Raw genomic sequence first — 16,756 nt, forward strand, 5'->3', positions numbered from 1 at the left:
GCCAGTACTAATCTAAGTACTAATTAATTAATCCAACTGGTACTCTTGAGTATTCAAACAGGCAAAGCAAATAATTCTTATTTATAGCCCAACCAGAATTATGGAATACATAACCATATGTCGAAACCAGGAATTACATTTTAAAGTTTTTTTTACCCACTTCCCATTTCAGTGTTGGGGACAGGTCCACCATGTAGTACTGCACTCAGTTCCAAAAAGGAAGAATCAGTAAATACGTGTAATGAAAATGAATCGTTTCCATACATAGCTGGGTTACTGTTGGAAGTTTTTAAATGCAGAGGAACCACCTTGCTATGTAAGTTCTTTAATTCTTCTCTCCGCACACACCACCACTTGGTTTTAAAGAGCATCCTTGTGAGTTGCGCTTGATTAGGACTTGTAATTTGCATACCGTAGTTCTGGTTGTGAGCACCCCGATTAGGGCAAGCATACAGGGACTCTTCCTTCTAGCCACTCTAAATGAATTTCAGTATTTCTTAAAAGTGTGAAATTTGCCACAAATGTGAGAATGTCTTGCAGTTTCACCTTCATAGTTGTCTCTCCCTTTGATTCCAAAGGAGAAGGGGTGTTGATAGTTGTAATGCTTTTTGACAGGTCAGTGGTGGCTCGCTTCTGGCCACATGCTGCCAGGGAAGACAAATACAAAAGAAGCCGTGTACAAATGAAGCCTCATTGTTCCTGCATTTGATTCCACTGAAGATAACATTGACCAAATGGGTGGAAATACACGCTTTTATGCACAAAAGTGAGAGAATATCAGAAGCATTGAGCACAAATATTTTTCTAACCAAAAATATTTTTTAAATGAGCAGTGTTTCTTAATGGTATTTAGCTCACACAGCATGCAACTATTTTTTATCTGAGCATGCATAGGAATAGCGTGTTGATGCAGTAGCGGTGAACTGTCACTCAGTTCTTTTGCAGTCAGGTCTTTTAATTTATTCTGGTCCTTCTTCCCTTCAGCACGTATCCTGCTAGTTGCTAGGCAACTGTAAGTAATTTTTACTGCGCATGATTTTTATGTGGTAGTTGTTGTGGTTATTATTTTCTAATTACAAGAGTGGGGACAGGGATTAAAATCAGAGTTGCATTAATAATTACTAATTTTCTCCTGTTGTATCCACAACACAGCCATTTGAGATTGTGTAAGAAAAGATCACATTAATTTACTAGTATAGATGCACATATACAAAGGGAACAGAAGATAATATTTCTTTGTGAGAGGAGGTTCTATAAAAATGATAGAACAGAAAAAGCTGTTATTGATCTGGGTAGACAAAATCGGGCACCAGTCTGTTGCATATTTCATGGCCTTAATGCTTTTTCTTTCACAGCCTGAAATTATTCTCAGTAATTAATTATATCAAGCAAAAGCTTGAAAGTTTTCTATGGTGTTCTTAGTTTAATAGAATGTGTGAACAAATCACAATTGGCTAGATTTATGTCTTGAAAAGAGGATATGGCTGTTTAATAATTTACTACTGTTATTTTTTAATATGAAATGCAATATAAGGATGGGTGTGTCTATGTTAAAAAAGAGAAGAAATATATAGCTATGAAATAAAAAGCTCTGTGTTCATCAGAAGCTTTTTTGATAGGACAAATATGCTAAACATGTAAATTTTGATTGACATTTGATTAGTAATAACTGTTTCCTTTATACTTAATTACATTTTTTATTGGAATCTGTGTCGTGGTTGAGATGGACAAACGACAAATCTGGAGTGTAGTTAAAGCAACACCAGCATTGGTGGTTTAGTAGTTTTTCTCAACTGGATACTTCTGTTAGAAGAAAGCTGCTGAAGTTTAAAACACAGCAATGATAACTCAGTCCTTCTGCATAGCAAATCCAGATTCATACTGCACAAAATTTTGAAAGCAACTTTTCGCACTATTTAAAGGATTAGCTTACATCTATATCATATGTCAGTATATTGCAGAGATTTATTTTAATAACTTTATTTGGTTTGTGAAGCCAAGCACACAGAAAAATAGGATATAACAGAAAAAAGGTGGAAACCTAATGCGATTCCCTCAGGAAGGTAGGTTACAGTATGCTGTGTAATGGCGTGATAGTGTATTGCTCTGCCTTTCCACAGGACTAGTGCCCTGAATACACAAGGTGGGCACTGATCACTCAATGAATGGCTGAATTCCCCCTGGTCTTCTTAATATACTGTCACGAAGGCACCGTGAGGCTAGTTTAAGGGACAACAGGATCCAAAACAACTTTTATTAAACCGGTGAGAAACAGGGTTTTAGCACTCCAAAAATGACTTAAATATAGGTTCGGCTATCAGTTGAGGAATATTATTAAGGGGCAGCAACTAATACAACAGGCGGTCCACAGAGTGCATGCACATGGCTTCACCCAAAACAATGCCGGAACCACCCCCGAGTCCCAGAGGAGTACACACTTGCCTGAACACGGTGCGCGATTGTTCTTAAAGAGATACAGGTAAAGCGTACGCTCGCGATTCCGCGAGGGTAAATTTATAATACATTCGGAATTCTGCGAGGGTTAATTTACTTACACGTGCAAATGTGCACGGAATACTACACGTGCTTATGTGGAAGCACGGGAGGAAAATACACTCGCAATTGTGCGAGGATAAATTTATGATACAATCGCGATTGTGCGAGGATAAATTTATAATACACTCGCGATTGTGCGAGGAGATAAAGTTACACTCGCGATTGTGTGAGGAAGTAATTTAAAGTACGCGTGCAAATGTGCACGGAATATAAATACACTCGCGATTGTGCGAGGAAATAAAGTTATATGTGCTTGTATTAAGCACGGGAATTTACACGTGCATATGTGCACGGAAGGGATAAATATACTCGCCATCTTGCGAGAAGTTTTACTCACACCCGTGGTGGCAAGGCAAGCGGAGTCTCCATCCCGGGGAGGGGGGCTCTCGGCGGCAGCATCTTCACCTCGTGCTCCGTGAGACCGGCGACAATGGGCAGTCTTGACGAGAGAGTCCCGTTTTTATACCGGCTGATCAGACCTGACTGTAGGCAATCTAGAAGCTTCTCTGCACCCCCACACCGTGTGTGGGGTGCCCCTGAAGCCTCCAAACATCCCCCACACTGGTCACAGGTGCCCAGCGGCTCACTGGCGCCTTGGCAATCCCTTCTCCTAATGACCCTGGCCAGGGTGCTCTGGGCCAAACAAAAGAAGCTGTCAGCCTCAAGTAGCAGAGAGAGGGAGATGTGCCTACTCCTTTCATGATGAAGGAGGGAGGGGGAGAAAGGGGGGTTTGCATTCTACCACAAATACTCATAAGGAGTCTGAATGTTTTGCAGATACAGAACTTTTTTCACAACATTTTATTCTCATTTTACAAATGGGGTGTAGAAATGTGAATTTTAACATACCAGTTGGGCGTCAGAGATCTGGGTTCTCAGCGTACTTGGTGTTCTATAGGTTCAGAACAAATGTCATTGATCTCAGTTGCAGCTATGAGTGCTCAACACCTCTATTTTTTTAACAAAAAACTAATACAGTCCTCATTTTGCAAAGAATTAGAAACATGCTAATTTAGTCGGCTGTGTAGTGTGTACTTAATGCGTTGCTTTTCCTTGTATTGCTTCCAGTTTCTCTTTGAGAGGTCAGTCTGAGATGAAGACTGGTTCTGTTGTGTGACATGACATAGCCACTCGTGTAGCTCATTAACAAGATTGGTGCCTTTATATCCATGACATAAACACCTCCCACTTTGGCGGAAGCATGAAAGTGATGAATTTGTATGTTTGGTCTGCATCAGTACCAAAGCAGATAGTGGTGCAGTGGCCTGAGTTTCACAGTTATTTGCTGGCAGGAGAGAAACAGCAAGACTTGGGATGACAGTTATCTGGTCGTTTTATGATTTCTTCTATTTCAGTAACAGGGTGCTTCCCGAATAGATTAGATCTTTTGGATGAAATTGCTTCCAGCTGCCTTGAGTGTGCAGTGCATGTGGTCTGTCAGAGAATCTGCCACAAAGCTGTGTGGTTTAGGTAGAGCAGGAATGCCCCAGGAGTGAACAGAGAACAATAAGTCTTGGATTAGGTCAGCAACAGCAGTTTAGGAAGTTAGGAAATTCTGTTTATTTCTGCTTGTTCATTGATCTACCAGGCATTAAGAAATGCCTCAGATATAGTAGGCATTCATTACTTTCGTAAGGGCAGAAGTGTTCTGGGCTTTTTATCACCCATGGCAGAATTGCCTCAGTCAGCCTGAGATTCAGGATTAGTTTAATGTGTCTGATAAGATCCCACACCACTGTGGATGTTGATTGCAAGAGAGAAGCTCTGGTGAAGACCAGGACTTGACTTGTTGCCCAGCTCCTGTGAAGGTTTGGCATCCCTGAGTTATCGTCCAAAAAGGAAAATGGAAACAGGACATTTTTGGAGTAGCGGGGAGAGAAGGGAACATGGAAATATGGGCTGGGAAGTGCTTGTGAGTGCTATGTGAAGTGAATTACTTTTTTTCTGCTACTTTGTCTGTGAGAAAAATGGCACACACAGAGGGAAAAAAAAAAAAAGTCTAAGCCTAGAAGTGCCACCAACACCTTTCCTCTCTGGGTGGCTTATAGCCATGTATTATTTGGGAAGCCAAAAATAAGAAGATTTAAAAAAACCCCTCAATTTGGAATTGATAAATAGCTATTAATGGAGGATGAACAATGGGAAATATGGGAATCTTAGAAATTCTAAACATCTGTAATCGTTAGCTAATGTTCCTAGAGTATGGAAGGTTTTGAGATAACCTATCACTTTATTTCAGGTGACTGAAGAAATACAAATGGCAGTAGTGATTTTCAATACAGTTGCAACGATCGTCCCAGAATCTAACAGTCATTAATGGAATTTAATATTTGTTTTTCATTATAACAACTAGTTAGTCTGTTAATAATCATCATCTGGTATGATGGAAGTCAGTATGAACAAATGGTTTGCTATGATGAGGTGGTACGAAACAACTATAAACTGACCAAGAAGATAAACTTGTAGTGCCAGGAGGGACACTTGCTAAAAATTATAAAACAAAACTGAGAGAAGGTTAAGACTGTACTCAGGAAACCGCTACGGAATTGAGATTCGTGTCCTGATCCTGCTTCCATAGAGACTTGTACATATATATCATCCTATAATGATGGTGATGTGTCAGAACAGTAGCACAAAGGATATGTATTAAATTGTAAACTAATTCTCTGTACCAAATTAAAAAATCAGAGCAGGGCTCAATTTCAAAGTATTTGAAACAAAAATTTGTGATTTTAAAAAAAAATATATATTATTTTTATTTTATTATGCTTAGATTGTGTGTGTGTGTTTGGGGGGAAGGTCATAGTAATTCTTTGCATTATGAGTTTGTTTCTCTCAACAGCTCTGGACGGCAGCTGAGTGAAGTCTTCATTCAGCTCCCATCTAGGAAAGAATTACCAGAGTATTACGAGTTGATTAGGAAACCAGTGGACTTCAAAAAGATAAAGGTAAGAAACACTTCTGGAAGTGGATATTCCTCCATTTCTTTTTGTTATACAGAAGGGTGAGCATGAAGTCATCAGTAAAATTACATAATGAATATTGCATGTACCTGTGTCCGTGGCTTATATTTTAAACTTTGTTACACACCTTGTTAAGAATTTTAGTTAGTGTACATTGCAGTGTATCACTAATTTCAAAGTCAAATAAAAATGTAGCAGTGTGACGGGAATGGCACTTTCAAGATTACGTCTTGGTGTCTCTTTTGCAAAGACCTAATTGTGAATCTGTAAGCACATCTTTGATAAAAACACAGTGTTTGTAAAAGTTTTAATGGTTTTAGGGCAATATAGATATCTCTAAACTAGCATGACCTCTTGGAATACCTAGGTCAGATCCAAACACAGGTTAGCAGATGGGGTTTAGGCAGCTTGCTGTACATTAGGTGATGTAACAATTCTATGACTTTCATTCATGTCATGACTTATTTTGTTTCTGTGCTAGAAAGAAGAAACTGGAACTTTTTTTTACCAAAAGCGCTCCATTTGTTTTGCTTTTGTGCTTTCCAATTAATGCAACAATTGCTTAATTTTCTGCTCTATTAACCTGGTGTATCTTCTTGAGTAATATGTTAACAATATGTTTTAGGACTTTGTTTTAAACAGATACTTGGTCTTGATTCTTTGGAAAATTTTTTAAAGAGAAAACTTCTAATGTGTTGAAATCAAGTATTAATTCAGCGCCCTGTCTGCTGTTTTTCTTTCTACACCATTGCCCATCCATACCTCTCTTCATTTTGTCAACAAATGCAACAGGAAAGAATTCGCAACCATAAGTATCGGAGTCTTGGAGACTTGGAGAAAGATGTCATGTTGCTGTGCCACAATGCGCAGACTTTCAATTTGGAAGGATCACAGGTCTGAACGAACCGCTTTGTGTTAAACATACAGATTTCCCCTATCTAATGTTTTCAATGCTTGTGAATTATTATATATATGTAAACTCTGTGTTTTAATTATTATTTTCAATAGAGAAAATGCCCGGCTTCTTAGAATCATCTAGAATTCACTGGACACAGCTGCAGTGCGTGCATGTAGAGAAATCAGTTTTTACTGCGAGATCACTTTTTTCTGATCTCTGTATAGTTTAGAGCTGCTATAAGACTATTTGAATCTATAATGAAAGACAGCACATGCAGAGTGATACATCAGCTCGGGTTTACCAAAGTGGATGCAAGAAAGAGCAGGTTTAACAGTACAACTTAGGGTGGGGTGTTGAGGGAAGATTTCAAAGAGAACTCTTCAGTTCTGCTAATGGAACATAAGTATGCAAGGGTTGTAGAGCTTTTTTGTGTGAAGCTTTATAGTTTCTGAACCCTCTGGTAATTTTTTAGTACTGAAAAAAATCAGTGGCCATTTTAAGAAACAGTAATAATAAATCCCAGATGATTCTGAGAGGTTTGGAAGGCAAAATCTCTCATCTCAAACAGCTGTTTCACACATATGAATGCACTCAGTACTGTGAATTCATAACAGGACACTGACACAAAATGAGAGATTACAAGATCTGGATGACAGATAAGGAGGTCTCTCAATATAGTGAAACATGGTCTTGAGTGATTATTTTTATAGATTAGGTCCAAACAGGAGGACCACTCTCATAATGTGCAAGAGTTAAAAAATTATGTCAAAAGAAACCTAAGTAAAAGTAAGCCAAAGGCTGAGTGGGTAGAAGTGTTCCATAGATACTGCTACTCAGTTCAGAAATAACCTGTATCAGCGTATTGTAGTATTCTTCTCCATTCCAATGTAGCAACATCAATTACCAGAGCTGCTGTTACTTTTTATAATGTGAAGCCCAAATACCTCATAGCTAAGATTTTTTTACATTTCTTTCTGCGAAGTTCTTACACAGCTCATTTTGATTTCTAGTGAATTGTGGAACACTTCTGCAACAGTCCTCCAGTTTTGAAGGCTGCCTCATGTTTTTTGTAATAGTTCAGATCCAGCTTTGCTCCGACATACCAATTCACTTCAGTAAACTAGATTATTTGTGTGTGGACACAAAATGCATTTGTTTAAGTACACCGTGACTTCAAGTGAAATTCTACATGTTAGTTCTGTTAGTATGATGCATGCTGCCTCTCCTTGGAGTAAAGCACCTCTATCTGAGCTGGAGCCTTATGCAGGGCTTTCAGGGAGAGACAGACTTTGTTTTTTGAGGCTTTTGTCTTCAATACAACCTCAGCAATTTTGAGAGTTTTTCATGTTGGAATGGTGAAATGAAATACAGGCATCTAGGGGGTTGGAAATAGTTTGTGTCTATTGAAACTGAAGATGTCGTTATTTGAAGTTCTGTGGTCATTGCTTCTGCCTTTTTGAAGGAAGTTCCACTGTTATTTCTGCTTGTTTTTTGAAATCTGTTGGAATTGGATTTAGTCAGAATAAGAATACTTATATTTGCACAGCTTTTCCCAAAGCAGCTCCAGGTATTTTTCTGGATCAAAATAGATACTGATTATTACAAATAATTCCACAGTAAGTTAATAATTTTTAAGACCTCTTCATTTCTCTAGGAAATTCTGTTTAATATTCTAAGCCACAGAAATACCTTAAATATGTAGTGACTGGCATTAAAACAATATAATGTTGTATGCTTCCCTAATTCTTTTTGTCTTGGAAAGGTGTTTGGTGTGAGAAAGGACAGTAAGGTTAGTTGAAGGAGGCATTCCTAAGAACAATGGAATATGCTTGGCCTATGTGTAAGAAAAATAAATGGTCCTCAGGAGAAACTCAAGAGCTTCTGTCAATAGCTGACTTGAAAAACGTAGGTGTAAGAGAAAGTCACTAAACATTTGATTTCAAGGAAGGAAGCTGTGGGGTCTCACAACTCATTAATGTTGTAAGACAACAGGAGAAAAGCCTTTTCAAAACATTTGTGGTCATTATCTATATGTCAAGAATTTTTACTGTGGTCAAGAGCAGTCAAATATCTCATAACAGAAAGTGCATTGGTAGTAACAGAATGGGGAACTATCTGCAGTGAGAGGCAGTTTTTCTAAAAAGGACTTGGTGGTCAAGTGAAGAAAGAGAATTACAGATTTCATGGAAAGTATCCTGAACAAGTTTTTTTTCTAGTTCATTTTTTTGAACCTGCAAAATATTAGAGTAGTTTTATTGGTTTTAACTTACAGGTTGTGTAATGGCAGCAAAAATCCTTCCATTATCTTTCTCACAAGTACCCAGTGTCTCTTTAATACAGGAAAGTCTGTATTTCAGCCAGAGGAGTAATATGACAGCCAAGGTAGTTCAAGCAATTATGATGATAAAACCAAACACAGTCTATGACTCTGTACCCTTCTGTTAACTATTCTTAATTTTCTAGTGCTGAATTGTCTAGTAATTGTCTTCTGATGTTTTACAAAACAAAATGTACAAGCTCATTTGTTAAAGTGATTATGAAGTCCCAGATTTGTGGCAAGAAAACAGATTTTTATTGTGTTAATCTGAGAAATGTGATACAAGTCAAATGTAGTCCCCTCACTCTTGAGAGTGCCCTCATGCTTCTGGATAAAAAGAATATCTGAGGTACCCAAGCTACAGGAAGTATGAGAACATGTGCTAAGTTTATAACAAGCACCAGTTGTAATTTTTTTTCAGTGTTTTTAGATCTAAGAGGAAGGAAGGAATGAACTAATTTGGAAAAATATTTTCCTTGTAGCCACTTTAGGTTTCAGAAAAAAATAAGGACAATTAACATGAGCATTAGCTATTTGTCATCATCAACATTGCTAAATTATAACTCATTTTTTAATTAAGGTGTTTACTGCTGAAGTTTGTTGCTTTGACAGGTTTTCAAGGCCATTACGATCTAATGAAAATACACAATAATTCCTGCGGTAATAAAAATAATAAGAAAAACACTCCAACTAGATATTTTAGATGTTATACATTTTAAGAATTGTATTTTTATGGCTCACTATTGCCAAACTTCTTCATTTAGAGCATTAAAATAATGCTTGTCTGTCGTGTAAAATTCATGCAGCAAGCATTGTTACTCAGTATTTGAAAAGGCTGTATACCTGTGGGTTTGTGCCAAAAACTGAGGTCCATGCTGTGAATTTTTTATATTGCTTGACTTTACAGTTCTGACATAGATTTGTATTCCCGCTGTAGATCTATGAGGATTCCATTGTTCTTCAGTCTGTGTTCAAAAGTGCTCGACAGAAGATTGCCAAAGAAGAAGAAAGCGAGGAGGAAAGCAACGATGATGAAGATGAAGAAGAAGAAGAAGAATCAGAATCAGAATGTGAGTTTTCTGCTAAATATTGAAAAGAGAGTACATCTGGGGATGGAAGAAGAGATTTTTCGAATTTAAGTGTTGAGACTGATTATGAAGTTGTATTTCCATTGGTGAAAGTAACTTCTTAGTAAGTTTGCTGCTTTGGGTGTTAACAGTCACAGTATCACAGTATCAGGTATGTTTGGGATTGGAAGGGACCTCAAAAGATCATCTAGTCCAATCCCCCTGCTGGAGCAGGAGCGCCTAGGTGAGGTCGCACAGGAAGGTGTCCAGGCGGGCTTTGAATGTCTCCAGGGAAGGAGACTCCACAACCTCCCTGGGCAGCCTGGTCCAGTGCTCTGTCACCCTCACTGAGAAGTTCTTTCTCAAATTTAAGTGGAACCTCTTGTGTTCCAGCTTGATCCCATTGCCCCTTGTCCTATCATTGCTTGCCACTGAGAAGAGCCTGACTCCATCCTCGTGGCACTCACCCTTTATATATTTATAAACATTAATAAGGTCAGCCCTCAGTCTCCTCTTCTCCAAACTAAAGAGCCCCAGCTCCCTCAGCCTTTCTTCATAAGGGAGATGCTCCACTCCCTTAATCATCTTTGTTGCCCTACGCTGGACCCTCTCCAGCAGTTCCCTGTCCTTCTTGAACTGAGGGGCCCAGAACTGGACACAATATTCCAGATGGGGTCTCACCAGGGCGGAGTAGAGGGGAAGGAGGACCTCTCTCGATCTACTGACCACCCCCCTTGTAATACACCCAAGGATGCCATTGGCCTTCCTGGCCACAAGGGCACAGTGCTGGCTCATGGTCATCCTGTTGTCCACCAGGACCCCCAGGTCCCTTTCCCCTACACTGCTCTCTAATAGGTCATGCCCCAGCCTATACTGGAACTTGGGATTGTTCCTGCCCAGATGCAGGACTCTACACTTTCCCTTGTTAAATTCCATCAGGTTATCCCCCGCCCAACTCTCCAGCCTGTCCAGGTCCCGCTGGATGGCAGCACAGCCTTCTGGCGTGTCAGCCACTCCTCCCAGCTTAGTGTCATCAGCAAACTTGCCGATAGTTCACTCAATTCCCTCGTCTAAATCATTAATGAATATATTGAATAATATTGGCCCCAGTACTGACCTCTGAGGCACTCCACTAGATACTGGCCTCCAACTGGACTCCGCACCATTGATCACCACTCTCTGGCTTCTCTCTTTAAGCCAGTTTGCAACCCACCTCCCTACTCTATTGTCCAGACCACAGCTCCTCAATTTAGCTGTGAGGATGCTGTGAGGGACTGTGTCAAAGGCTTTACTGAAGTCAAGGTAGACCACATCCACCGCTCTGCCATCATCCATCCACGTTGTTACATTCATCCACCTTGTTACAGTCATCTTAAGTCTTCTGGCTATACCACTTACAGTGCAGTAAACTATTTTTAATCTAGAAACAAATTACAGAAGTGCTTTGTGGAAGCAAATGTGACTGGCTATGAGTATTTATAAACCCTTCTGGTCCTGTTTGTGTTATTTGTGAATAGACAGGCCTGGAAGGACTAGGGACAGTTGTTATCCATGGATGGTCAGCCTTCAGGCATGGTGTGACAAATAAAACTCATCACTTGGTTAAGGACCAGCTGATGTTGCAAATATTCTTCAATGTGACAAGAATTAGGTGAAACTCTGACTGTTTCAGAAGCAGAAGGTGACACTGGTTCCCTGCAGACTTAAAAATATGATAGAGTGGAAGAGATCCTTTCACTTTACCTTCTGCCACCCAATACATCTACACGTGCCCTCCGGCCACCCTATCTGTCCAGTTACAGAAAGTATAGTATTTGGCTCCAGGCCCTTCTTCCATGTCCATCAAGCAGGTGTGCAAAGCATGCACCTTTAGCGGTTTGTTTGGAAATGAATGGATGTTCTGGAATCAGGAACTTAACGTGTTCTTCAAAAAGGTGTCAACACAAAACTTTTCGGTCGTCTCCACAAAGCATTTCTGTAGTTTAAAAATTGTCTATTTGTACAAAGGATAGGCATTTCTGTGAGCAAGGGAAAAAGTATTTTTAGATTTATATCTCCCCACAGGACTGTATGCTACCTGTAGACACCCTGTATTCTGAGAATGAACAGAAGATGCATGTAGTCAACTTAAAGTTATTCTTTATGGTTTAATACAAATTACTGTTAAAACTATCCAGAAACAGAGAAATAAAAGCAAATACTTCTGCTTCATTGTTCCACGGTCCAAATAAGGAACACAGACGAATATCTTTTCAAGCTGCTACCAGGGGTGAATTTCTGTGAACAGAGACAACATTTAAAAGTTGATAAGTGAAAGTCACATTCATTTATACTATTAACTTTTTTTGCAGCAAAATCAGTGAAAGTCAAAATCAAGCTGAACAAGAAGGATGAAAAAGGTCGGGAGAAAGGAAAAGGCAAGAAGAGGCCAAGTCGAGCAAAAGCCAAGCCTGTCGTGAGTGATGATGATAGTGATGAGGATCAAGATGAAAATGTAAGTTTTGTTGACTGAGACTGTGGAAGTGGTTGCAGTAATTGCGTCTCTACCCTGTCCTGCTTGCTGTCAGAATTCTCAAATAGTCATTCTTAAGCGCATTTTTAAACTGTATTGATCACTGTGAGAGTTGAATGGGGATATTAACTGTATCTGTGTGTACTTACGATATCTGGTCCCAATGTTGAAGGACAAGATGTCTAAGAAGTTATTTCTTGGAGCTGTTCTTACTTTCATTGAACCTTGAAACCTCATGGTCTGTTTGCTTTTGTCCACAGATGAAAAACTATTAACTTGTGTTTTTTGTTGGGTTGGTTGTTTTTTTTCGGTGGTTGCTTCAGCTATTGCAACATTGCAACTCTGCATCTTTCCTTCTCTAAAGAAGTCTACAGCAATTAAATGGAATGTTGTGAAAGAGGAATATTAGATAACATAGTAGCTTTATTAGGGCTATCTTGATGAGTCAGTTTGCCATTTTTCTTCCTTTTTCTTTCTTTTTTTCCTTCTTTAACAAACTCCACAGAATAGCTGGCAAAGAGTTTCTGACTTGTCTTGTGTCTCTTACCTCTAGGACCAGTCGGAAGCAAGCGGAAGTGATGATGAGTGATCCGTAGGGTTTATTTTCTTGGCAGAACTGACCCCTAACCCTTCTCTTCTCCCTTCTCCTATTTTACACCCAGTGTATTCATTTTGTCAAATAGACATTGGGTTGTTTCTGTATTCTCATTCTCTATAAATTAGCTTTAGGATAGTGCCAGACAAACATATGATATCATGGTGTAAAAAAGGAAAAAAAATGTAACATATTGTGACCAAATGGGCCTCAAAAGATTTAAAACAAAACAACAAAAAAAAAGCTTTTGATGGAAAATGTGGGTTGATAGTATATTTCTATGGGCTGGTTTAACTCAGTAATGGTTTGATTGTACCTGGTTTTATCATTTGATAAGATGTTTTTCAGTGGCATAAGAAAGGCAAAAAAAAAAGTCTTTTGTAGCATTGATAACCAGGAGAAGCCATTAAAAGCCACTGGTTATTTGATTTTTCATTAGGCAGTTTAAAAAAAATTTTTTTGGTCTGTATTGTTTTTTTACACTGTGGTACATATATGCAACTTTGTTTAATAGCTTATAAATGTACAGTAGTTAGCGTTCATCCACCTTGTCACACATATGTTTTCCACTTTATGCTTGGCGATATTCAGAAAAATGCTTTTTGAATTGTATCAAATTTATGTCTACTGTAAACTTTGCTTAACTTTTTTTTCTCCTCAATTAAAAAAGTTGGCTTAAAAAATGCTATTGAATATTGCAATCTATATAGTGTAATGGATGGCTTCTTTCATCAGACTGATCTTCTATGTTACCAATGTGGATTATCACCTTTTCCCTAAAGTGTACTTAATCTTTGCTTTCTTTGCACAATGTCTTTGGTTGCAAGTCATAAGCCTGAGGCAAATAAAAATTCCAGCAATTTTAAAGAATGTGGTGTTGGTGCTTTCCTAATAAAGAGATAAGTTAGCTCAATAGATGCAGCCTTGTGTTATGAGTGCCACAAAAATCTTTTTATAGTAAGGACAGGAGGGCAAGAATGTGTCCTGTAGAGGGATCCACTGTAGTCTGTCCTGAATGTAAAATAAGAACTCGTTCAAGTACCATAGAAGTATGTTCAGAGACAGAGAGAAGATATGCAATATATGTTAAAATAAGAATAATAAAATTGAAGTAGTAAAATAATACCTTAAAGTAAAAGTGTGGTTCATTACCTAATTGCTATTGAAGTGATTAAGTAATGAAATAAACATTTCTTTTTCTTTCAGGAAATATATGTCTGTAGGTCTCAGTGAGCATGACTACAGATAGCTATGCAGGCAGTCAGCCCACCAACAAGTCAGTTTATTTTAAGTATGATCTTGAGGTATCAGAGTTGTGATGCGCTAAGGTGTGGTAGTGTAAACATTTGAACTACATATCTACAGTTAAATGTTGCTACTCTGGAAAATAAAAACTCTTTATATTTGGGCATATAGTGAGTAGAAAATGTGCATCCTAGGATCTGGTTTGTAAACAGAACATTTCTTTATCTGAACCATGTGTTTCTGTGTCTACATCACTTTATACTGCCTTGCAGTGTGTTAACTGCTTCAGGCTTTTGTAGCACAGTTGAAAAGCAATTTGTATTTGTCTGGTGCCTGTTTGTGTGTATTAGGCCTGCACTGTGGTAAAGTCAGCTTCATGTAGTTATAGCAATTTCGAACATTTCATTCCTAGTGTGCGCTCATCTTAAAGGAAGACCCTGTATTTCACAGAGAGATACCATTCATCCCAGAGAGATGTGTTGATGAGAGCAGTGTCTGAAGCAGCTTTGCAGGAAACAACCTGGAGGTCCTGGTGGACACCAAGTTGAACAGGAGCCAGCAATGCACCCTTGTGACAGTGGAGGTTGGCAGTTATCTGGGCTGCAGTAGGATGAGTGTTACCAGCAGGCCAAGGGAGGTGATCTCTCCCTTCTACTCAGTGCTGGTGAGATATATCTGGAGTTCTCTATCCAGTGTGGGGCTCACCAGTGGAAGAGAGACATGGGTGTACTGAGCAAGTCCAGCAAAGGGCCAGGAACGTGGATGAAGGACTGGTGCATATGCACTGCAAAGGGAGGCTGGGAGAGCTGGGGCTGTTCAACCCGGGGAAGAGGAGGCTCACAGGCACCTTATCAATGTGAATTAGTTCCTGAAGAGGAGACGCAACGAAAACAGAGCCAGACTCTTCTCAGTGGTGCCCAGTGACAGGACCGGAGACAATGGGCACAGATGAAACACAGGAGTTGCCCTCTAGACATCGGGAAACATTTTGTTATTGTGAGAGTGACAAAGCACTGGCACAGGTTTCCCGAAGAGATTGTAGAGTCTTCATCCTCAGAGGTACTCAAAAGCTGTCTGAATGTGGTTCTGACCAACTGATGTGGCCCTGGTTGAAGGAAGGTTGGACCAGATGACTCAAGAGATCCCTTCCAACCTCAGCCATTCTGTGATTGTATAATACGCAATAGTTCAGTTTGCAGAAGCCATTTGGTCTCCAGTGACAGCTTCATGAGACCGTATATGTTATTTTTTCACTGCAAAATGAACTAAGGCTACCAACCCATTATACATGACAAGAAAAACCTGGGAGTAGGCTTCAGTCACTGCTGGTCCAGACTGGATTTGAACTGGCAACTTACATGTAAAACGCACAGTATCACATTACCCATCCCCAGAGTGCCTGATGACTTTGCAGTGACCCAGGTGGATTTATTTTTCAAGAACTCATTATTTACAGATGACTGTTCATCTGGAGAATAAAAGTGAACTAAGAAGACCATACATATCTATTAAAAGTGAAAGTAACTTTTCTTGGGCAGTAACTATAAACCATGTGAACATATGGATCTGCATGAAGAAATACATTTGAATTATTAGCTGCAGTTTTTTGCGTTAGTAGGTTTAAGTAATTTCAAAATATTTTCAATTTCCTCTCTGAGTTTCAAGAAAAATGCAATTATTTTTATCATTACATTAAAATTGATTTACGACTGTGAAGTCATGCCTATGCCCCCGCTGCAGTTGGTCCTGTTGTTTTGCATAGGATTTGAATTAATTTCTACACAAAGTATTTTTTAATTGTTATCCTGCCCTTTCTCTGTATGAATTTACTGTGTTTTTCAAGATGAGGTTTTTTCATGGTAATCTCTGCACATCAGTATATGAAGAAAGAGGTTCTGGATAAATTGATGTCGTATGTAACCTTCTAAATTCCTTACCAAAAAACCAAACCAAACAAACAAAAAAGGAGGAAATCTTCTTTTGAGGTATGTACAAATCCATGTTAAAGATGGAAGCACACTTTTACAGGATTTCCTTTCCAGTACAAATTAACTTGCAAAGCACTCAAAATACTTTTTGGACAATACACAACAGAAGCCCAGTGCTACAATCCTTATTGAGGAAAATTAACTAATTCCTTACTTGAATTTCAGAAAATTTTCCAGTAAAACCTGGAATGGTGTGTCTTGGGCACTGAGGAAGATAAGCAAAATGAAGTAAATAGCAGGAGGTTTTCTTGTAGCATCTGCTTCTTCTAGGAAGTAGGCAGCAGTGTAAGCGGGCCAGATGAATAACATTTAACAGCTTTTATTTATTTCAGATGCTCTTTCTTTTCCCCTCACATACCATGTGAAAGAAACAAAGAAAATGCAAAACCTTTTACTCATTAATATAAATGGCTTCTTGCTTAAATGTGTCTGGTCCTCAACACAACATATTGCACTGACTATGTTTTCAGACCATATATATTTTGTTTTGTCAGGGTGTTCCCCAGCCGCCACCTCCCTGGCCCTGGAGGTGTACTCTTCAGTGACTGACTAAAACCAGTGATGCGGTGATTGATGGGGCAGAGATGTAGCACGGTGCATGGTGGCAAATGCTGC

At 39.0% G+C, this 16,756-nt stretch overlaps 1 protein-coding gene across 4 annotated transcripts in view; it reads left to right on the forward strand.

The window, feature by feature from the left end:
- Positions 1-13,778, forward strand: part of SMARCA2 (SWI/SNF related BAF chromatin remodeling complex subunit ATPase 2) — a 120,362-nt gene extending 106,584 nt beyond the window's left edge. For all 4 annotated transcript variants that reach the window (XM_065860203.2, XM_065860205.2, XM_065860204.2 and 1 more), the window contains exons 30-34: positions 5,399-5,504; positions 6,312-6,413; positions 9,672-9,804; positions 12,153-12,295; positions 12,867-13,778. In XM_065860203.2, coding sequence (XP_065716275.1) covers positions 5,399-5,504; positions 6,312-6,413; positions 9,672-9,804; positions 12,153-12,295; positions 12,867-12,902 — 520 coding nt within the window. In that variant the 3' untranslated portion in view covers positions 12,903-13,778. The remainder of the gene's footprint in view (positions 1-5,398; positions 5,505-6,311; positions 6,414-9,671; positions 9,805-12,152; positions 12,296-12,866) is intronic.
- The last annotated feature ends 2,978 nt before the right edge of the window (positions 13,779-16,756 follow it).

The sequence above is a fragment of the Patagioenas fasciata genome, chromosome Z, assembly GCF_037038585.1.
Source record: "Patagioenas fasciata isolate bPatFas1 chromosome Z, bPatFas1.hap1, whole genome shotgun sequence".
Lineage (NCBI taxonomy): Eukaryota > Metazoa > Chordata > Aves > Columbiformes > Columbidae > Patagioenas > Patagioenas fasciata.